Raw genomic sequence first — 23,635 nt, 5'->3', positions numbered from 1 at the left:
TAGACCATGCTTAAGACAGTGACACCAAGGGGTCCCACACTAGGATACTTGCACATTGCACACTGGAAAGAGATCTGAGAGCATGCTTCATTTCAAATCAGGGCCAACTATAGACTGCTTGCAGAAACACCCCCCAGACTCAGGAGCAAGTGAGTCCATAAACACTGTTGAGCCCTCACCAGAAGGATGGCAGAAGTATTGGGGGCTGGGAGTACTGGTAGGCATGAGCCCCAAGTCTGTGATGCTGGAGGGAGCAGGGCCAGGAGAAAATACCAGCACTCTGAGGTATCAGGAGGCTACAGGAACAGTCGCTGGGTTCCTAGAATGGGCCCACTGCAGGCCTATGCACCCCACCATCTGGCAGATAGTTGCACCTGGTAAGCAGGCAGCCTCTTTCTTAGTCAGGGGCAGTCAGTCACATCAGCTGCTTTTATTCTGAAAAGTCACTACATAATAAAAACTCTATAAAACTCCGCATAAATATGAAGTTACAAAAGCAACGCAGGTTGGGGAAGCTTACTATAAAAAGACAGAAGTCAGGATAGAGGTGTTCTTGTCAACTCGTGTGGCTTGGTATAGTCGCCCTTTATCGCTCCTCCAGTCTCCACATGATCTGTGGGACTGGGGCTAAGGGAGTATAGGTCCAGGAACAAGCTGCTGATGCCTGTCCTCTCGTTTTTTGTTTGCTTCAAAAATAGGGTGCCTGGCTTAGCACTGCCAAGAGGCCTGGCTTCAGGGCTAGCCACTCTGGATTTATGACCTAACATCACTGGCTGTATGACTTCGCCTCTCTGGTCCTGTCTCTTCCTTCATAAAGTGAGGCCAGTCAATACACAGGGTAGTGGATGTGGTTAATGTGAGGTAAGCCCTGTAGGTTCTCCAGTGCAAACTGAAAGTCAACTGAGGGGTTGTAGCACATCATTCTGAGTAGGGCCAAAGCCCGCAGTGCAGCAGATGAGAACATCTGGAAGATACAGGCGTGGCCTTAACAGCTGGATCCACCCCTGGAGGTGTGCAGAACTGATCTGCATTTAAGCAGTGAGCCCAAAATGTTTGTCTGCAATGTGAGCAGGCTGTGACTGGGCCCAGCAGCTTTCAGACTAACTTTTCCAGTCTGGAGCGTAGTCTTTGAACCTCCAAGGGTCTCTGTCCATCATTATCTTCCTACTGGACAAATACACCCAGGAGGCCTGGGACTGAACGCTAGCCTTGCAGCCAGTGCCCTCAGGTTCGGATACACTGGAGCGGCTGGCCAGAGCCAACTAACTATAACTTAACTATAGCTTGTCTCTGATGGCAGAATGCCAAGCACAGGCCCCTGACCATGAAGGAGGTGCTTCCCCACACAAACACCAGGAATGGGTACCCAGGGTGGAGACACCAAGTTCTCCCAGGCAGAATCTTCCCACCTTTGGCTAGATACAAGAGAGCCAGGGAGCTAGATCTGCACCCAGCCTCAGGCACCATCCCTGCCTGAGGCTGTCACTGAACCCAGGAGGCCTTTGCTGAAGGCCGGCTCCGGCAGCAGATGGCAGCAGCTACTGTGGCTTCTTCACTGGTCCTGTCTGCTCTGTCAGTGTCATGGATTCTTGCCACACAGAGGTTGTCCACACTGTAGGCCCCCAGAGCGAGGGATGCCCCAGGGAGCACATTGCATCCAGTCAGGGTCCATCCTGCCTCACAGGCCACAGTGACCTGCCAGAGTCCAGAGGAAGACAGTGAGGAAGACGGCCTGTGTCTAAGACTTATGGGCTGTCTAAGCAAGCTCCAATGCCTGTCAGACCCAAGCAGCGTTGCACCCAACAGTAACCAGCAGGCTCTCCTTCCGGGGCAGACATCTAACTCGGCCACCTTCACATTCTCAAAGCCTTCACATCCTCTGCAGCCTTCCGTCCTACCTAATAGCAGTGCAGAGGCTCAACAGAAACCCTGAACCTGTTTTCCTCCTCACTTACACACATCTCTAGTTGCAGCAACTCCCACTACCGCCCCCCTCAGCCTAGGCCCTCACCCCCCTAGACCTGGAGCAGTGCAGGAGTCATCCTGCAGACCTTCCTGCTTCTCAGCTCAGCAACTGTGGGCCTGGTCACCTTCCCCCTCCAGGTCAGATGTTTCCAGACTTCTGAGTCCCACTCTGCCTTACTGGCTTGGATGATCCTGTCACCAGGATATACTGGCATGCCTCTTGGCTTTAGCTGTCTCCCCTGCCAGAAACATTGTTCCTGGTGGTGGCCCCATGGCTTAGCATCCCATTGCAAGGGTATCTCAACCAACTACTCTTCCCTGCTCCATTTTCCTCCATATTGGCCTCATGGAACTCTGGAACTTAACTTTGCTTACTGTCTTCTCCTACCAGATGGACACTCCTAGCAGGCCAAGCAGGCACCTCACCCCAGTTTATTTCCTAGAACCTGGACCAGCCTAGAGCCAGCCTCTCTGGGTGCCTGCGCTCACTGATATAGTGGAACGGAGACTCTGCTTCTTAGAGCAGCTTCCAGCCTCACTCTGCCTCCCCCACCCCCACCCCAAGAGAAAGGAGGGACACTCCTGCCCTGAGTCCTGAAAGGACAGCCGTTAGTCTCAGGCTCCCGCTTCCCTCGGCCTTCACTTGCTCAGCATCTGCAACACTGTGTCTAGACTCTGTGGAGCCCCAGCAGCCTCCCATCAGAAAGTGCTCAGGTATGGTGTTCCTTTCCCACTTGCCACACTCATGCATGCTCTCAAAGAGCAGCAGGGGTGGACAGCAAGCCTTGCTTATCTGGACAAAAGCAAAAACCAGGCCTGCCTGCATGCCATGCACAAATGCACACATGCTGTGCCTGCAAAAACACTAAAAAGCTGCCTAGCTCATCCTCCTACTGTGACACATGAGGTCCCCTCAACACAGGGCAGCACCCCCCACAAAACCAAGGTACCCAGCCATCCCCAACTCCTTCACCTGTTCTGCAGGACCTGAGATGCCATGCTCCTTGATTTTGCATTCCAGACCTGGGGCATGGCAGCAGGAAGCATAGACACTGGCTGCCTGATGGCCAACACACTGGCCAGGCTGACGTCTGGACCTCAGCGCAGGCTGCCGCTGGACACTAAGGTCTTCCACTTCCCAGTGTAAGCTGCAGCCTAGAAGAGAGAACAGACAGCTCAGACTCTGTAATGTTGTGGACTTCCTGTCTTTCTGGTCCCAACTGATGCTATTTCTTTCAAGTCTAAAGCTTGGGAGAGACAGAAACAGCTCTGGGTAGAAGTGATGCTGGATTGAGCAACAGGACCCCTGGATCCTTACTTCAGCTCTGCCACTGGCCATCTGGGAGGCTGAGGGAGAAACATGCCACCTCTTGGAAACCTACTTTCATAAGAAAAACACTGTCTCTCCAGCCAGAGAAGGGGGTTGAGGGGATGGATGGGACAGGGCTCCTCAGCCTGAGGTGCTCAGAGCCTCTGTGAGCCCCTTCCCCACCCTACCACCAAAAGTTAAGGTGTGAGCCAGGTCTGCATGAGACCTGGGACTCTAGTCTTGGAAGCAAGGGACACCACCAGCTACCAAACCATGGACAGTGGTCACTAGGCTATACTAAGCCTTAGGTGCCCTTTTGTAGCCTTGGGCGTGGGACAGCACCCACAGGAATGCTATGAAGAGGATGGAGACCACATGTGTGGTCCCAGCAGATAACCTATTCACGGCAAGGACTCATGTTTTAGGGACTACAGTTCTCTCTGTCCTAGCTACAGGAGCTCAGTAGAGCCACTCTACATGGAAGTAGCAACAAAAATAATTTTATGGTTGGGGGTCACCACAACATGAAGAACTGTATTAAAGGGTCACAGCCATAGGAAGGTTGAGAGCCACTGGCTTCGCTGCTAAGTGGATCTCTACTAGGCTGCAGATAGGGAAGGTCAAAGGCTCACATGGCTCCAAGCATGCCCCAGCGCTTAGCTGTTGACATTCCAAAAGGCAAGTGAGAGTCCAGTACAGAAGTGCAACCAGCAGATCAGGGAGCCTTGCCTGTTCCGGGCTGTAGCCACCCACTGGGTTCATCTGACCCTTGAAGATCCATTCTGTGCCTGGGCTCTGCCAACCCCACACTCTGGAACCTTCAGTGGCTCCCTAGCCTGTACTCCACCAGAATCTGCCACTGAGTGAACCATACCCAGTGACTTCCTGTCCCTTCAATCCCTGGCCAGCACTTACCCTCCACTCACGCAGGACTGTTTGGCCTCCTTCCAACCTGAGAACCACCATCCCTGAATAGCATTCAAGGTCCTCAATGGTGACTTCTACTACTTGCCTGGGACTGTTCCTGACAGTGGCCATTAGTGTTCCTTAGCCCAGAGTCAGGGCAGTGACATGACAAGGAGAGCTGGTGTACCTTGTCCCAGCAGTAGGCTACATGCGTGGCACACACCCTTGCACTTCATGATGAGGAAACCAAGCACAGGCTGATAAGGAACTTGATCCCACTACTGAGTGCAGAATTCAAACTGAGGCTACTCCCATTGGAGACAGGCCTCAGAGCCTTCCTTAGACGGCGCCAGGCACCCCCATCCTATGATCCACCTCACCCCACCATCATCACCCTCTTTTCCAGAAGGAAGCTAAGGAGAAAGAGGACCATACTACATGGGTGAGATGGAGACGAGCTTAAAGTGGGCCCTGGATCTCAGGCTCTGGAGGACCACGCTCTGGAGTCAACCAGGCCTCTTTTTCACAGCTTGAACTAGACTCCTACCTGTGACAACATGGTCCTTCTGGTGGCAGTGGACATGGGTCTCCAGGCCAGCTCTGGCTGCAGGGGTTTTGTGGATGCTGCAGTTGGCACGGGGAAGCAGGCAGCACCTAGCGACAGCGTAGACACCCTCACCCCCAAATGCATTAAAGGCCTTGCAGACCTGCTGGCCCCCTATGGTCTGAGAGTTGGAGAAAAAAAAAAGAACTAGTGACAAAGAATACAGGGCTGGGACAGTGGTACACAGGCACCTAGTTAGGACCCGTGGAGCCCTTAGTATCATGCCTGTCCCCACTACTCTAGATACAAGTCATTTGCCCAGGCCTGAGGCAGATCGTTCTGTCTCCAGGCAGCTCCATCATAAAGTTTCCAGTGGAGACATTGGGTGGCTAGCATACCAGCGCCAGCGCCAGCCCAAGTCTGGGACATTTCACGGGTGCTATGCTTAGGACCTGGCTCTCCTGGTCAGGTCCTGCCCTCCAGCCAAACTCAGTGTCACACAGCATCTGGATGTCCTTTACCCCAACTCCAGAGCCACAGACCAACATAGTGAAGCAGCTCTTAAAATGTTCTGCCACAAAGCCCTGACCACACACCCAATAGGCACTGCTCATCCTGAATGTGGCTCTCTCGGACCATGTCTTTAAACCTGAAAATGGGGATTAGAAGAAAAAGACTCAGGGATCAACCACTTGTAGCTGCTGAGGGCTGAGACTGGTTAGAGGTAGACAGACACACAAACAGGGCCCGGGCACCTCAATCCGATCGCCCCGTCGCCTCCCGCTCCTGGAGAAGCTGGAGCAGCTCAGCAATTCCTCCTCTGGGGCGCAGCGGGCTGTAGCTGTAGCTGTACGAGTGGGCCCTGAGTGTGCCGACCACACTGTCCTGCAGAGCAGCTGCCCACCTGCAACAAGGCCCAGATGAGTAGGGTCTTGGGGTGGGGGTGGAGAAACCTGCCAGAGATGTTAGGGATCGCCTCAGTTGATGGCAGGAAAAGAGGCTTCAAGCTGGCTATTCCCCCATGAAAATATCATCAAGCCTTTTCAGAGCCTCTGCCCTCAGACTGCAGCTAAGAAAAGAAAAACCCTTCTGTGAGGGCCAGGGCAGGGACTGGGTATCCTCCCTGCCATCCTGCTTACCTGCCTTATGAGTGCTGGGGGGCAGTGTGGCCACCAGGTTGGGGGTCAGCACCTGCTGGTTCTCAGGGAACCAGGCCATGTTGATGACACCTTTGGTAGAGAAGTGGATCAACCTCTGTCGAAGCTCAGCCAGGGTAAGTGTCGGCTCCCGAGTCAGCATCATAGCCACAATGCCTGGAGGTGCAGAATTACAGAAGGTGGTGGCCTGGCCCTCCTTCCCAAAACATAGGGCTCCTGCCGGGCACACAGGCAGGAACAAACACACATGTGTGCACACAATCGTATGCATGTGTGTGCATACACACAGACACACACCCACACACACACACACAAAATCTACTCCTCTGGATATTTAAGCACCTGCAATCCCTCACTTGGTGAAAACCAGGTAAGAAGACATCTAATCCCACCTATGAGCCTTGACAACTGCAGACATTTGTTAGGTGAACCATCCACCAAACCCCACATCAAATGTCCCTCCCCCAGGGAGGTTTCCCCGACCTTCAGGCTGTACAGGTCCCTCCATGGAGCTCCCTCTAGGAGAACTCCAACTGCTTTCTGTTCCATCCATTGTGTATTCTTCCCTGGTGGACCCAGTGTTCTTCAGGACATTGTTGGGGGTTGGTCTGGTGCTGCTATGTATTCAAATGCTAAATACTGACCCCCAAGATCTGGTTGCCCCCAAGGAGCAGATCCTCACTTGCACCAAGTGATGCTGTGTAACCTTTGCTCCCCAGTTTAAAACTATTGTTTGATTAGATACGACTGCAGCCAATTACTGGGGAGAATAGAAATGGGTGGAGTTTCAGTTACTGGGCTGGGGGTCAGAGGTAGGGACCACGAGAAACGAGGAGAAAGGAGAATGAAGGAGGAGGAAGTCGGAGAGAACAGGAGGTCTCCATTAGGCATGATGGACCAGGAGCACATGCTCAAGTGAAATGCCCCAACCTCCAGTAGGGACTGCTGGAGCAGAAGTGGCCCAGGTGAGATTCAAACAGCAGGTACTTGGGTACCACAGCTAGAAAGTAAACAGTCTAGCGATTAGCAAAATAGATTTAAGGGTAATCCCCAGTAGTTGTGCAAGAGCTGATTAATCCATAGGATGGGGGACTGGCCATGTCATATTAATAAATAACAGAGTTTATTAAACTCCATTTACAGGACATTGTGATAATTTGATTCTTAAATTTCTCCCCAAAAGCCTATATATTGAAGGCTTGGTCACCAGCCTGTGGGAGGAGACGGAACCTTTAAGAGATATGACCTAATACAAACAGGTCAGTGGGGGCAGGGGATACCCTTCCCCTCTGCTTTTCGGGTACATGAGGGGAGCAGTTTTGCTGTACCACACACTCCCCACCATGGCATGCTGTAAAAAAAAAAAAAGGTTGCCACACTGAACCTTCTGAAACCATGAGACAAAAATAAACACTTCTTCCTTTAAGTAGGTTACCTCAGATACTGCACCACACCAGCGAAGCAGCTCACACCACAGGTACCATCTGGTCCCCCTCACATCTGCCCTCAGGCACAGGAGCTGACCCAGACACTCAGGGCACAGACTCTGCTGCCTTCTGTGGTGGCAGGATGGTGGGGTGGTGACTCACCAGCCACGTGGGCAGCAGCCTGTGATGTCCCACTCTGTGACATGAAGCATGTGCTGCAGTCACTGGAGGCTCCGATGATGTCCTTCCCGGGGGCAAAGAGATCCACACAGCGTCCAAAGTTGGTCCCCAAAGTCCCCAGGGTGACTGGCTGGTCCTGGGCATTTGTGGCCCCAACTGTGATGACCTGGAACAGTAAAGAAGTTCGTAGCAGAGATAGGACAGAGCCACAATGGTCTTGCTCTGGACTAGCCAACTCCAGTTCCCACTGTGGCCCACTGAAACGCCATCACCTGTGAGAAATGCAGCCCCTCGGGGAACTCTGGCATCTCACCTTCACCAGGGCTCCCCAACATTTTCAAGACCCCATTTCCTGACTCCCTGTGGAGCCCATGTTCTAGGGTAGAGATCGAGTAGGAAGAGAGACCGATGGCTATCAGGCTGTTGTGGTACTGTATAAAGCCTAGGGCAGGCAAAATGGCAATGTTAAATTAAGCAGCATGGTAAGCTCTGGTAGTCAGGGAGGGAAGGCGGGGTTACATGAAGCCTCGAGCAGGGACAGGTGCACTCAGCACAATAGTTCGCTGCATAGCAGATGCTCTGCAAGTGTCCCCCAGATGAGGATGGGGACCACTGGGCTGTCAACTCCTCCAGAGAGGCCCCTCCAGGATGCACCTGCCATAGCCCCAGACATGGTGGATAATTACATGAAGTCATAACATGAGGGCTTTGGGGCCAGTAGTCACCCCCAATCTCACTAGAGTCAGTTATAGGTGGGGAACTGGATAATGGGAGGAAGGCTAAGAGATTGGACAGGACACTGGGTCTGATACATAAATAGCTTAGGCAGGGGTTTGTGGGTGATCTAGGAAAGCAGAGGGGATGGAGAGAAAGCTGAGGGTTCTATTCTCCTTTCTGGGGGACTGGATAAGGCCCCAGGTCCTGAGAGAGGGAAGGGAGAGGGCTGGACAGGATCATAGGTATGGCTGCATGGGTCACAGCTTCCCACAGGCATTGGAGCAGGGAAGGCATGAGCCCCATCAGTCTCGGTTTGGGGGCTCTAAGCATGTTCAGCCCAGGCAGCTCAGTCAGCAAGGGTGCCATCTTTTCTCTGTTCCAGCAGAACAGCTCAGCACCTACCTCTGGAGCAGAAGCTGGGGAGTAGAGGCAGGCATCGTCCCGGAAGTTCCCAGCTGCTGCAACCAGCACCACCCCTGTCTTTGCCAGGTTCTGGCAGGCAGTGTTGAGGATCCGGCTATACCCACCAGCCAGGGGCAGCAGAACCACTAGTGGTCCCAAAGGCTGGATTAGCTGGCTCTTCCGAATAAACTCCAGGCCTGCAAAAATATCAAGCCCAGGTCACCTGCTAGAGAGGTATACCTTCCTCCCCTAGCTCCTTCCCTCAGAGACACAGTGTGATAGGTTATTTTGTGGTGGTGCCCGGATGCTTAACCAAACCTATCTGAATATTACCTTAAAAGTATTTTATGTATGACTGACATTTAAATCATTTCCTCACTTTCTTTGAGTAAAGTGGATAACTTCCATAACACTGATGGTCCTCACGCAATCTATTGAATGCCTTGGAAGAGAACTCTGGGTTCCTGGAGGAAGGGAATAATTCTGTCCCTGGATTAAGTTTAGACTCAAAACTGAAGGAGCTGAGTGTTCCCCAGAACTAGATGGTAAGATGTTATTTCTGAAAACATCGCACACTTTGGATATAATGGCTATTCTTGTTGTCAACTTCTAATCCAGATCTATGAGGGTAGTAAGACACCTTCAATCCAGATCCAGTTGGGAAACCCCACCTCTAATCTAGGTCATGCTTTCTGCTGGGAAGCCTCTCTAAGGACGTGGAAGGAGGAAGTGTTTGCTCTTTGCCTGCTTGCTCTCCCCTTGTTAACAAGTCTAACGCTTCATTGCCATTAGAGCCTGCTTCTTTGGGATATAGTGAAGACCAGCTGAGACATCCAGTCTCATAGACTGAGAAACTACTGGATTCTTGGACTTCTCATTCACAGCCAGCCATGGTTGGATTAGCTGGGCCTGTAAGTCATTCTAATAAATCACACAAGCACACACACATGCACACACACATATGTGGAGAGAGAGAGAGAGAGAGAGAGAGACAGAGACAGAGACAGAGAGACAGAGAGAGACAGAGAGACAGAGAGACAGAGAGAGAGAGACTGACTCAGAGACTCATTTTATAAGTTAGGTTATTCTAGATAGCCCTAACTAACACAGAGAACATGGAGGAATCAAGCTAGAACTGAGTTGGAAGCTTCCTCCTGCTGCCTAGCTCTCACAGCTGAAGGATACTATGCAGGCTGGTAGGAGATAAAAGTCAACAGTCTTACTCAGCTGTAAGCCTTTGAGTTCAATTCAAAGCTGGCCAGCAGCATATGCTCACTGGTGCAATAGTGGTGTGGCTATCATGCTGGTAAACAACCACTTTCTGGTTGGCTCTGAGGCTCACTCCACCAAAGAGGATTTATGCCTGTATTGTAAACCTGGTCAAAACCCCATGGCTGGGAAAGTCATAGGCCCTAGGGGCACACACAGCACTACTGGTTTTGCTAAATGGTTACATTATCAAACTGCCTTCTAAATGTTTATGCTGATACCCACAGATCTGTGCTAATCTCAACCTTGGTCTTTATAAAGTGGAGAGCAGATAATGCAGAGACTCATAACTGGGTCAGTTGTAATCACAAATGTCACCTACACTCCTGTGCCCACATCACTGCCCCTTGCCTCCTCCTGGTGTGAAAAGCCTCACCTCAAAGTTCTGAGGATAAATGACCATGAATGCTCCGCCCTAATGGGCCCTCCTTATCACCCCCTCGCCTCCAGGGCTCAAGGAACACCAGAGAAGAGAGGTAAGGAAGAATACAGGGACGGGGTGGGCAAGAGTGCCGTGAAATGTTGTCTTCTGAACGTGATAAGACCATTGTACTCACAACAGCCATGTTACCTCGCCAGGTGCTAGCATTCTGTCACAGATGGCAGAGGGACCGACCCCAAGCCCCACTCTAAGGAGCAACTAGCAGGTACTGCTCCCGGGGAAGGGGTGTCGTTTTTCTCAGCAGTACACGGTTAAGTTGCTCATGCTCCATAAATAACCCTCTTGCTAGCAACTCTACTGAAACCTGGTGGGTCACAAAACAAGCTACCTAACAAAAGACAGGGAAATAGAAGGGAGACTTATTGGAAAGAAGAGGGGGTTCAGCAGAGGGGAAGAAAGGTAAGAGAAGATAATATGGGAAGTAAAATGACCAAAATATACACATGTATGAATTTGTCAAATAACGGATTTAAAAAAAAAAACTAACCCTAAAAAGGGAAGTATTTTCTCCAGTTTTAACTTCTCCAGCTTCTCAGAGAACCTGAATACGCAAGCTATTAGGATCCTCAACAGACTTTGCTTTACCTTTCCAGAAAATTCCTAGGCCTCCAGAAATGAGAAAGCCTTCTTGACAGCTCTTAGGCGTCATAAACCTCCACGTTCCTCTGAGGCCTGCTCAGAGATCCTCTCACCACACTGGGAGTCTTGCAGACAAAATAATCAGAGATCACCCTGGCACCCACTCAGAGGCTGCCAACCTACCCTCTATAAACAGGGGCAAGTGCTATTTACATTGAGTCAGGACTAAAGACCCCACAGCACCACCCACAACTCTCCACTACAAAGATGTCCTCCCCTAACGTCAACAACACTCTGTTCCCCACTTTGAATGAGTATGAAGATCAGTTTTCCAAAAGGCCAGCTCTAGGGATAACTCTAACCCTTGCCAACCCATAACCTGGAAACCTGAGTCTAACCATAGCTGGCCTAGCCTAACAGCTTGGTTCCTGTTCAGGCTCCTGTTCTGTTACACAGTGTAGCCAAGCCAAACTCTCAGAACCTACTGGATCCAGGTATCTCTGGGGGGCTGTGGCTGAGGTGGAAACTGGAGTCCAGGACCATTCATGGAAGGGTTGGTTGGTGAGACACCTCCTCACACCAGGAGGAGGTGAGGGGCAGCGAAGTGGACACAGGAGTGTCGTTGACATTTGTGATTGCAAATGGCCCCTAGCTTGTGTAGACCTGTGCGTAGACCTGACACCCCTGCCCAAGCTTGATACAGAGGAGCCTGAAGCTGGAGTAACAGGTCTGTCATGCTGAGCCCACTCAACTCTGTACTGCATTAGAAGCTTTCTACAACACTGGTGAGGAGAGTTCTCCTGCAAGAAGCCTTCCAAAGACCAGGGTCTGGCCTGGGTGAGGACTTCCAGGGAATGAGTAGTCTCTTTCTACACAGTGGCCTTCGGTGGTGGCAAGCTGGACTGAGGTCGATAAGGGGGTGGGACAGGCACAAGAGGTCCCTGATGGGACAGAAGCTATCGCTTTAAATGTGTGTCAGTGATGTGCTCTAAAGTCCTAAGCATGTGGCTAGGAGGATAGCTTAGTGGTTAAGAGCACTTGATGCTCTTGAAGAGGACCCAGGCTCAGTTCCCAGTACCTGGTACACCAACATACATGCAGACAAAACATTCATGATCATAATAAAATAAATATAAAACAAACAAACAAACAAAAACAACTGAAGAAGTCCCACTGATAAGCCAAGCTGGTTCCCATAGGCTGTGTGGGCCAGCTCAGGGCCAGCATCTGACTGGTTGGTGGCAGTCAAGCCTTTAGTAGCTCCTTCCCCAGAAGCTGGCAGGCTCCCACTGTGGGCCCTGGCCAAGTCACCCTCTCTGTCTGGGCTTACTGTTTAGCCACCATCTCATGCCAGCCTCAGAGTCGCATGTCAAGCCTCCACGCTAAGATACAGTAGCCAGTGCTACTTCACGTCCTCTCCCTGCCTTCATACTGAAGTTCTAGCCCTCTGGGTCCCTTTGATGGAGTAACCTGCAGATGTCTGGAAAGATCAGTTGCTGTTCCCCCACTAAGTAGGTTTCCCAGCTTTGGCAGTAAGCACACAGATGGGAAAACTGGCTTCTGCCACCTCAGGGCTTTGCAAATCTAACGCAGGTGACATGTGACAACATGTAACGGAACAGTGCAGAGCTATGGGACAGCACTCAACCACGGACCCACTGGACTGAGCCCCACCCCCTCCCAAGCCACAGTTTCCCACCTGCATTCTTGATCTCTAGGACCCTGCCGACTCTATCCCTCTAAACTGTGTGAGAGAGACTGCCTGACTGTGAGACCTTGCTTCCTGCTAAGCTTTGGCTCCCTTCACATGGTGGATAGAACCCAGAGTGTCACTCACCCATGAGGGTGCCGCTGACTGTGCCCTTCCCTTGACAGTTGAGCACACGCAGACTGTGTAAGCTGGTGCCCTTGGCCACACCAGCATCCTGGCCGCTGACCACACCTGCCAGGTGAGTGCCATGGCTGTCACACTTGCTCGCCTGATCAATCAACACAAAGATCATATGAGAGGGTCTGGACAGACTGACTTAGCACCCCACAGACGGCAGGGAAACTTAGGCAGTACTAACAACAATGCTCCAGGGGTGGCACCTCTGCCCACCTTCACCCACCTCTGAGATGAAGTGAGAGTCACACTCACCTGTCTGTGGAAGCGTGTCCCATCCTCCTCGGGCACACTGTTGAAGTCAGTGATGGTGACCCTGCCCTCAATCTCCCGATGGCCACTCTGGATGCTGGTATCTAAGAGATACACCTCCACCTGGCTACTTCCATCTTCCCATGGCAGCCGGTGTTGGAGGCAGGGGAGAACAGTTCCTGGGTTAACACTATTGCTCATGTACCGAGCTGTCTGCCACCCCATAGCTCATGGGAAATCTCCCCACAGTTCTTGCAAGCTGCGTGCTATTGAGTAGAGCACAGAGAGGTCTGGGAGCTGCCTGCTGCCTGTAGCTAGCAAATGACAGAGCCAGGAGATAAACTGAGGTATCCAGTCCCATGTGAAATAACAATGGGAACAGTCAAAACACAATATTATGGTATAAAATAAACCAATCTTCCAAGCATATGCTCTCCCGGCTTGCTAAGGCAAGGACTGAGAAGACAGAAACCAACACATTCCCAGGGAAGATACAGGCTCCAAGTCCACCTGCAAGGACCTGGTAACCCCGTAGGCTATTCACCCCCTCCCCTGTTCAGGAAGCTCACCGTGAGCCTAACACCTGCACCTTCCCTCCCCCAGTGGGTGAGATTCGTCCAGAAACAGGCATGGGGTAAGCATTACATGAGACACTTGGGGGTGGTAGAGGGGGCTTGCAGCAGAGGGTAGCGTATGTCTGGTTCCTATGGAGGGAGAGCTAGGAGGATGGTGGAAGGGAAGGAGAATCACAAGGCGTCAGCCACACTCAAATTTTCTCAGAGAGATGATTCAGTAGCTACGAGCATTTGTTGCTCTCAGAGATGAATTGGGTTCAGTACCCAGCACCCACATGGTGGCCAACAACTATCTACAACCCCAGTTCCAGAAGACCAAATGCCCTCTTCAAAGCCTCTGTAGGCACTGCCTGCACATGGTACATATGCATACAAGGCACATGGTACATATACATATGTGCAGACAAACACACATTTAAAAAAATGAATCTTTAAAGAATTCTCATCCTAGAGTTGGGCATACAGTTAAGTCTTTGGGTACCTCCCTAGCAGGCCTGAGGCCAAGTTTGGTGTGCCCTTCCCAGCCTTGAGCAGTCTGAACAGACCTTGCTTGGCACACAAGACTTTAATACCTAGGTGAAGCCAGCCGCTTTGTTTACACTTGCAACTTCCTGCAAGAACTTAGAAGAACAGACTTCTCGCTGAGCCTGCTTTGCAATGTTATCCAGCAGAAACAAAGGATGGGTTCAGGTGGGCTTCCCCTATATAACTGCAGTGCTGAATATTAAACTTTGAGCCTTGATCAGAAAACTTTGGCTTGGCTCCATGTTTTTCTTGCCCCTCCGTTTCCTTTTCATTTCCAGCCCCACTTTCAGGTGAACCCAGTTCATCCGTGGCTGCTGGGCAGCTACAGTTCAGTCCCTAGTAGGTATGGTAGGGGTACAGGGCAAGGTGTCTAAAAGGAAAAGGAATCTTAGATTGCCCGTCCCATCCTGTGGCCTGGCACAGAGCGCTCTGTGGCCACCTTCAGGGGTGGGGGTAGGGGTACCCTGGCTGGTTACATAACTAACCCGGCAGCCTGAGAAGCACAGAAACCCCAGCCACCAGACTTCAACCATCTCACCAAACCCATGCCCCATCTACCTAAGCAATAGATTAACCTTCCTTACATGTTCGAAGGGGACAGACACTTCAGGCTCCACAGAACCTCTGATCCTTTCCCAAAGAAGGTGCCCTTCAGCCTTTCTCAACTTGATGTCACTCACAGATCCAGACTACCTTCCCAAGTCTCTCTCTCTCCATCTCTGAAAGCAAGACACACTAGGCAGCCTGTTGACAGACGCAGGAAGCCGCCAGCAGGCTGATAGTACTGGTGTTAGGGGCCAGGTGAGCTGGGAGACTAGATGGGGGCCATTGAAGTAAGCTGTGTCTGTTCTGCTGACAGGTCTGTCCCTGTCTACAAGGATGGGTATCTCACAAATAGTGGGTCAGTCAGGTTTAGGCTCTTCCCAGAGAGAAGTGAAGCAAGAGGGGCCTATCCAGATGGGAGGTGTGGTGGTTTGAATAGGAATGACCCCCAAACACTCATGCATTTGAATGCTTGACCTATGGGCACTACTAGGAGGTGTGGCCTTGTTAGATCAGGTGTGGCTTTGTCGGAGTAGGTGTGGCCTTCTTGAAGGAAGTGTGTTACTGTGGAGGCGGGCTTTGAGGTTTTAGTTCAAGCTACGCCCAATGTGGCAGTCTCCTACTACTGCCTGTGGATCAAGAGGTAGAACTCTCAGCTTCTTCTCCAGCACCATATCTACCTACATGCCGCCATGCTTCCCACCATGATGACAATGGACAGCCCCGATTAAATGATTTCCTGTATAAGAGTTGCCGTGGCCATGGTGTCTCTTCACAACAATAGAACACTGACTAAGACAGGAGGGGATAAGCCAGCAAGGATAGGACAGAGAGGTCAGTGCAGACTCTGGAGCCCTGAGGTAGGGTGGGAAGGGGGCAGGCAGAGCAAAGCAAGTGGAGGCTGGAGGCTTACCGGGCACCTTACCACCTTCCTCTGTTGGCTGCCACGCTGGGATAATCCGCTCCAGGTTCCATGGGATGCTCTGGGCGAAGACAAATGAGTCTTCTTCGATGTACTCCACATGGGGCAACTTCAGGGCCTACAGAACCAGAGAGCCATGCACTTAGCTTCGAAAGCCCCTCAGCTAACAGCAGCCCTCAGCAGCCCCACCTGAGCCAACCTTCCACCTCCCCAACTGTCACAAAGTCTCCTTCCCAGAGCCCAGAAGACAGACAAGGGGCCAGTGTCCTCATCTCTTTCTGGTTGGAGAGCATGGTGTGCCATAACTCCAGTGGCTGAATCTTTATGACAGCTCAGAGGATTCTCTCTTCCTCTCTCTGGATTCTGAGCTCCACATTTCACTTGGGAGTTGGGCTATGCCTAGCTTCAGGGAGGTGGTCCGGGATCTTAGTACCATCATTCTCAAATCAGAATACCAGTGCTGGCCACAGTGTGTCTGTTCCTGTCTCTGGCCTTCGCATTAACTCTGCAGTCCACAGCAACCAGACTCCCAAGCCTCCAGTGTGCTTGGCTAACAGGAGGCATCTGCAATCAGTTTGAGAGAGGGGCCTGCACTCCTTAACCAGGCTCACACAGCTGCATCCTCAGATACCACACCTTTCCTCACTGCTTCAGCTTCCTCTCCTCACTCCTCCCTGACTCCTGGAGGCCCAAGGCATCTCTAGATACGTCAGTATCCCCAGGACGCCTTAATTTACCCTCTGCCAGTGTCTAAAGACACTGCTAATATCTGCTTCAACACTCAACAATCATCGGGTGGTGTTGGCACCTGTCTGCAATATTCCAGAACCAGGGGTGGGGGCATCATGAGTTTGAGGCCAGCTTGGTCTACAGAACAAGACACTGTCTCAACCTATCCTTATTCAAAAAAGATATTCCACATTCTACAGTACTCAAAAAATGGCTCCCATCACCACATCTGGCTTACAGATAATCGTGGGAGAGGCATCTGCTCCAAATTAAACAAACTAGTGAGACACTGAGCTGAGGCCAACGCACCTTTTGAGGGTCCAAGGCTCCAAGTTTCTAGAGCAAATTCCATGGCCCCCTGTACAGAGCTTGTTGCCTGACCAGCAGGTACCTGCTGGCCACCTGGCACATCAGGTGTCTTATTCCTTCCCCACTGTGCAGAGCACACACAGCACCAGCTCAGGTATCAACCATTCAGTCTCCACCTTTGCCTTAAGTTTGATGGAGAGGCTCAAAGCTGTATCACAAGTGACGCATGGTAAAGCGCACAGCCGATAGATGGAAGTCACTGACTTGATGTCCTCCGGCACCACAGCACTGTCCATGCCCCATGGTCATTTAGTAACAAGATGTTAAGTCAGCTTAAACCCTGGGGCAGCAGTGATCTGAGGCCAGAAGACCAGGTACATGTGCAATGCACACTGGAGGCCTGGGCAAGGCCCTGAGCCCTGGGACATAAGTGTGTGCAGGGAGCTGAGAGCACCCAGTGGAGAAGAAAACTAGCAGGCAGGTGAGACCCTGGAGTGCTAAGATGGGAAAAAATAAGGCCAGTGATAGCCTGCACCCCTTTCACCTCCTTCAGCAAAGAAAGGCAACATTTAGAGGAGTGATGGAGAACTGCTACCCTGTCCCAAAAGAGAAGAATCTGACACCTTTGACACCTTTAACACCTTTGATACCAGTGTATCCAAGCCTTGTCCCTACAGATTCTCACAGGCAGTAGACAAACTAGAAAAGGATACTGGCAGGCATGCCATGGGGTAGGGGTTCTGCTGCTAGCTGTCTTGTGGTTCCTTCTGTCCTCCTATGAATGTAGACATGACACTGGTATGTGGCCAAGTTTACAAGGCAGCTACTCAGGGAACCAAGAGCCACAGGTGCTTACTGGTCCTGCCTCTCAGCAGTGGGCACACTAAGGTCAGTCGAGACATGGAAATGGAAGCCCATCCTTCCTGGAAAGTCCCATGCCCAAGAAGGTAGCTCACCAGGCCCAACAGGTCACTGCTCATCTTCACCAAGAAGCCAGGGAAGAGGTCATAAAAGATATGCAGAACCTTGATGACATAGCCCCGGCGGGCAGCCCGGGTCTGCAGGCGATGGGCAGCTTGTTCAATCTGCAGCCGCTGGGTCTCCTCCATCAGCACCACCACGTAGGTTCCTGGCAGCCTCCAGGCCTCCTGATCCCCAGGAAGGAGGAGAAGCAGAGAACTTGAGAACCCCAGTGGACCCAGCATGACCTCATCCCAGTGTAGCATGCATATAATAGAGTTTCCCACATTGTCTTGTTGTATACATTCAGTTCCAATAGAACTTCATTTCCCTGGGAGGAAATCCTCCACTTGCTCCTCCTCCTCCTCCTCCTCCTCCTCTTCTTTCTCTTCCTTCTCCTCCTCTGCAATGTAGCTTTAGTGCATTCAGCCATGAGACCTTCTGTCTCCTGAGTACATTTGGTGAGAGTAATCGTAAATAATGTGTACATTTTTCACTGTTTCTCTGCCCATTCTTTGAACTCTGAACCATCCAAATAAAGCCTCCACAGAATGCCAATGAAAGACTCTTATGCAGCATAGAGGTCCCGGTTTTGTTGAATCATGAGTTGCACCAATCACTGGTAGATTGAATGTATGGTACCCAAACAGGGCCTTACGGAAACAGAGGGAATCTAATGAGGTATGTGGTTCTGGTAAACGCACAGGAGCCCACTCCAAGACACCAGGGTAATCATGGGCGCAAAGCAAAAGAAAAGACTACATGTGCTTACTATGCTCGAGACCAAAAGCATGGTGAAAGGGCAAAAACCAGATCTCTAAAGCCTGTCAGAACATACGGACACACTGCTACTGGCTGCCACCCTAGGGCACATTACACATATAAAGAAATGGAAAGGTGTTTTGTGTTATTTTAAACAAGTTAATGGGCAGGAAGAGGTGTGCCCATTAAATGTCCAGCCCCTTTTAATCTGATAGCTTTAGTCATTCACCTTTGCAAACTACTCCTACCCTGCTGGTACCAAGAGAAAGTGCTAGATAAGACAGCTCCTCAGACAGAAAGAGAGACAGAAGTAGTCAGGCCTTGTCTGAAGCCTTCAGCTCCCCTGTCCCATTCCCAGTCTTCTGATTCTTCCCGTGATTCAGAGGAGAAAGCATCTTATCCTAGTCCTTCCTCCACCCCCCTACAGGCTGATGCATTTGCGTTATCATGGGAGATTCTGTTAGCTCAAAAAGAAGGATCCTGAGGCAAACCTTACCTTGCCTCTTGTATTCCCAACCCCTTCAATCCTTGGGTCCATCACCATCATGAAGAGCTGACAATGTTTTTTCTCAGTGAGGAATACATGCAGAGTATGAGCCTATTCCCTTCCCTATAAGGCACTTGGGGGTTTTAAACATCCCATGCCCTCTTCTGAAGCTATGTCTCCATATAGCTTTGGAATTGTTGAAAGGGACCGTTGTAGCAGATCACCTAATACCCCATGAGTGGGACATGCTCTTCAGGACTTGTTTAAAACCTGCTAAATCCCTTCATTTCAGGACTTGATGGCATAAAGAGACTGTTAATCAAACAGCACAAAATCAAAATGCCAATCCTTTCAATGGTGACCAGCACTGAACAGCTTATGGGGTTAGGACAGAAGATAGGGTTTAAGAGGCAAATGTGTTATGGCCATCAGACAGTAAATCAAATGACTGCTGTGTTAGATCCAAAAAAAATTTCTATGCCTGAAAAGGTGATTACATAATGGCCTTTAATGCCTATGCTTTACTGCTAAAGGGGTCGAAGAAGCATCTTGACCGGCATTCCCTCAGTGGATGAAGGTATCCTCCCAGGAGACTTAACAGTATTCTTTGGGAAGAGAGATCACACAACAGGATAGTGTGGGAAAGTCAATTACGTCCATGCTATGTCCCAGTGTTGCCTACAGATTAGGAGTGAAACCAGAGAGATAGAACAGACAAACTGTAAATAGAAGGAACCAGTGACTAAACCACAAGTCCCCCAGCTATGCAGCTATTTGTGCTACTGTGGTGTACACATTTTCAAACGTGATGGCTGGCAGGAAGGGAAAGCATGGTCTGCATTCTGCAGCCCCTATATCACATCCATCTGTCTACAGAATCCACGGCCTGGTCACTCAGCTGACGCTACCCAAAGGCCTTCGTAATCACACCTCCGGGTTCAGTGACCAACTCAAGGTAATTAACTCCCTTCCTATCCCAACACCTCTGACTCCCTCCAGAAGCAGCCCAGAGGAGAACACCCGAAGGCCTCGGTTTTAATCTCATCTCCAGTATTTCCTGGCATTTTGGCCCTGACTCAACGTCTTCGAGCCCCAGATAGCTCTTGTGTTGCAGAGCCCATCAAACTCCCAGGACACACCTGCAAGGATACTCAAAAGAGTGTGTACAGCCCCTGGCTGGTTGCTTGGCAAATGGAAGCAGGTGAGATGATTCCTGGAAGGAGCAAGACCACACCTCCATTCAGAGAGGGAGGAGCCAAGGGCGAGGGCATGGGAGCAGAGGCACCTGGGCAGAAACCTTCCACAGATTCACCCAATGGCTGAAGAGCAATGTCGACGCTCCTCCTTCGCTTTGATTTTAACCTGCTCTGAGCCTTCACTTCCTACAGCACTGCACATGCACCTTTGACTCTCACTAGAGGAGCTCAGTCCATATCCCTTGATCAAGCCCTCGGGGTGAACCGGATTTGGGGATTCAAACTTCACTTGCATTCTAGAAAGGGAGCAATGGGCAAGGAGGAGTCAGCTCAGGGATCAATGCAGCAAATGTCTGAATATCCATACTCACCCTGATGGAATGAGTTTATAACCTTGAGTCAGACCAGAGCTGAAGCTTTACCATCAAGTAAACCACAAAGGACCTCTGGGGTTCAGAATAGCTCACATTTCAGAAGGCAGAGTAAGGGCTGCACGCACATGAGCCTTCTTCCTCTGCCTCCCGCAGCCCTGCACCTTCCTTCACGCCACGTCCTCTCTAGAAGATTCTCATGCTACCTTCATTTGCTGAACTCCCAGCGACGCCTCAAAGCTCAGTCTACAGTGCCCTGTGCCAAATCAAAAGAACTGGGAAGGTGCTTTGCAATGCAATGCTTTTCCCGGGAGCCAGGGGCCCACTTCCTCTCTCTGGGTCCCAGTATCTCATGGCTAGGATAAAAAGACTGGACTAAAATTTCTTGCCAAAATTATTGTCATTCTAAATTTTATTACCAGCAAACATTCATTGAATGAATGAATGAATGAATGAGCAAATTTTAGGGTGTTCCTGAGCCTCTCAGATTCACACTCACTTCTCCCCACTCATCTCTCAAAACAGGGTACTCAGTGTTTCCTGTGCCAGTCGCTTTGGGGGCTGTGGTATTAGAGCTGCCTTATTTGGGGCTGGAGAGATGGCTTAGTGGTTAAGAGCACTGACTCCTCTCCCAGAGATCCTGAGTTCAATTCCCAGAAACCACATGGTGGCTCACAACCATCTGCAATGGGGTCTGATGCCCTCTTCTGGTGTGTCTGACAAGAGCAATGGTGAATACATAAAATAAAAATTTAAAAATAAAAAAAAAAGAACTGCCTTATTTGTTTGTGGTGGGATTTTGCTATGTAGCCCAGGCTGGTCCTCAATTTACACTCCTTCTGCTTCAGCCTCCTGAGAGCCAAGATTACAGGCATGCCTGGCTCTAAAATGCCCTTTATTATCCTGATCGTGGCTCCGTGTCCCTTTAGGTACAGAGCATGGGGAACACTGGGAGGGATGATTCAAGTTGAGAACCTGACACCGTTCCACCAGCACACTGGCTGGGGCTAGGTCGCTCCCGGAAGCCCTTTCTCCCTTCTGCCCCATTAGCAGTGGCCAGGTGGTCACACTGCAGTGAACTATAATCCCAAAGTGATCTCTTCCCTGGTTACATCCGGAGATCACCCACGTGGTCACCGAAGGACCATTACTTCCCTTTTAACAAAAGCTCAAGAAAAAGTAACTGGCCACCCAGGGCCAGGTTAATGACTCCAGACTCCAGACCCAAGTCCATTTCCAAGCCGGACAAATAACCTCAATGGAACCCTGGGAAGGTTAACTTGGAGGGAACTGCTTAGGCAAGAGCTTCCTGTGACCCAGAGCCAGAGGCAGATATGCCCAAGAAGCTGACCTCACCCACCCACACATTCACCTAGTAGTGTTCCCAGTCCTGCAGCCCTGACACCCTTCCCCTAGATCAAGGCCTACAGAACCCCAACAGGCACCCAGGATGACTGCTGGCACCCAGTTGAGAAAGATGTGCCACTAGAGTTCTCAGCCTCCGGATGCCACCTTACTTTGGAGGACACCCTTACTACATGACCACACCGCAGCCTGCTCCCTGCCTCACACCTTAGGAACCGAGCCCCGCAGTACCTTTAGCACTCCCCTATCCCACCCTATCACTCTCTGCCACAAGGTGCAACTTCATGCTAGGTCTTGCCGCCCTATCCCGCAACCCAAGGGCTACACTTCGAAACCACCAGACGGCTGGATGAGCAGAGAAGATCCTCAGAGAACACCACTCCAAACCTGAAGCAACACTGTTGCCTGGCATCCTGCACTCATACCTTGGAGCAACGGCGGAAGGAGGCAGTGGCCACGTGTGTGGCCTCATCAGCCAGGCCATCCTCCTGGGACGGGAGGGCTAGCATCAGCTCTTCGTAGTCTCCGTCTTCGTCCTGGGCACCAGCGCCCATGGGGCACAGTAGTAGCAACAGCAGCAGCAGCGGCGCTGACAGAGGCCACTGCGGCCACGCAGAGCAGTGAGTGCCCATCGGGGCGAGGAGAGGTGAGCACAGCCGCGGGAAGAACGTGGACGCGTGGGACTTGAGACACCCGGCTCCAGGACAGCGGGGCTGTGATGTCCCTGGGGAGCCAAGCACTGGTTCAATTCTCAGAAAGAGAGAGAACGGGAGCCACCGGCAGCCCTCGCGTCCACGTGAAGGATGGAAGCCTTTTAGGGTGTGTGTGCTGGACGCCTAGGGGCCGGAGATCACGCCACCCCGAGCCCCATCGGAAGATCCTCTCTGATTAAACATTAACGGGGCCCGGGTACTAAAGGATCGGGTTTCGGCCTCGCCCTCCCCAGACAGCGTCAAATGACGCTCAGAGAGAGGACGGAAACCCCAAATCCTAATTGGGCTGCAAACCGGACCTGTATATTCCCCCCTTTTATCCCCAACTCCAATCCTCAGGCAGGGTGCCAACTCAGGCATGCTGAGCCCACCTCTTTCGTGTTCCGGGGTCTGCTAGCCACCCCTGTGCTTCTCTGTCCAATAATATTAACTAGCTTCTCCTGGGCCCTCCTCCTGTGACCTCCTCACTGCAGGCTGACTTCCCCTCTACTGCCTAAACTTCGCACTCCGTACAGCCCATATCCCTTCCCTCCCTAGCCTCCAGCCCTCAGCTCCTTGTGCCCACCTGCACCCTAGTCTACCTGGAGAGGAATTCTACAGAGACTCTGCTTTTAAATCTTCAAAGATGCCAGAGACTCAAACTCCATTGTAAGCGCAAGCTGGGTCATTGAGTGTGTGTGTTTGTTTTTGTTTTGTTTCTGTTTTACACACTGTAGCCAAGAACTCAGTGGAGCAAGTGTCCCGCTACACCAACTGTGTGCTGGGCAGAAGATGCAAAGGGGATCCCATCCTCAGAGCCCATAGTGGGTTCCACAGAGGGAAGGCATGAGGCCAGGCTCTGCTCTGAAGCAAGATTCCAAACAGCTTTAGGATCCCAGCGGGCACTGCTTAGCAGTCTGACTGCAGTCCTGGGGTCCCAGGCAGGTCCTTCCCACCTTTGTCTTTACCTCCCACCAGACAGCCCACTAGAGTGGACTGAAGGAAGGCCCAGGAGACCAAGCTGGTGTCATCCCTTTGTCCTGTTTCTTCATCCCCCACGGCATAGCCCACCATCTTGGCAGGAAATTGAGTTCATTCACTCAGAGATGGCTGGAGAACCCCTGTCTTACTTGATGAACCAGGCTTTGGTCAGAGTCCTCACCAA

The 23,635-nt window shown here is 51.3% G+C and overlaps 1 protein-coding gene across 2 annotated transcripts; it reads right to left on the bottom strand.

The window, feature by feature from the left end:
• Window positions 1-401: 401 nt before the first annotated feature.
• Pcsk9 (proprotein convertase subtilisin/kexin type 9) lies at window positions 402-22,611 on the bottom strand. Of its 2 annotated transcripts, none has more exons than XM_028785428.1 (12): window positions 22,204-22,611; window positions 17,594-17,785; window positions 15,591-15,717; window positions 13,038-13,171; window positions 12,735-12,876; window positions 8,608-8,804; window positions 7,471-7,654; window positions 5,864-6,037; window positions 5,480-5,628; window positions 4,728-4,905; window positions 2,939-3,120; window positions 402-1,695 (listed from the first exon to the last, which is right to left on the bottom strand). In XM_028785428.1, exons 1-12 carry the CDS (start codon window positions 22,408-22,410, stop codon window positions 1,483-1,485), a joined length of 2,079 nt encoding a protein of 692 aa, XP_028641261.1. In that variant the 5' UTR covers window positions 22,411-22,611; the 3' UTR covers window positions 402-1,482. The 2 variants fall into 2 exon arrangements, with proteins under 2 accessions (XP_028641261.1, XP_028641252.1); XM_028785419.1 differs by having other exon boundaries at window positions 15,603-15,717; window positions 22,204-22,521.
• Between the last annotated feature and the right edge of the window lie 1,024 nt (window positions 22,612-23,635).

Source organism: Grammomys surdaster, unplaced genomic scaffold (assembly GCF_004785775.1).
Source record: "Grammomys surdaster isolate TR1022 unplaced genomic scaffold, NIH_TR_1.0 100, whole genome shotgun sequence".
Classification (NCBI taxonomy): Eukaryota; Metazoa; Chordata; class Mammalia; order Rodentia; family Muridae; genus Grammomys; species Grammomys surdaster.
Note: the sequence above shows the minus strand (reverse complement) of the source record. Positions and strands in the feature narration are given on the sequence as shown.

Excerpts from the sequence above, each read along its gene's own strand:
- Pcsk9 (XM_028785428.1), bottom strand. The coding sequence starts at position 22,410 with ATGGGCACTCACTGCTCTGCGTGGCCGCAGTGGCCTCTGTCAGCGCCG. Across the intron at positions 12,877-13,037 it reads GGACACGCTTCCACAGACAG|GCGAGCAAGTGTGACAGCCA; the intron begins GTGAGTGTGACT and ends TTGATTGATCAG. Across the intron at positions 8,805-12,734 it reads AGTCAGCGGCACCCTCATGG|GCCTGGAGTTTATTCGGAAG; the intron begins GTGAGTGACACT and ends ATATTTTTGCAG.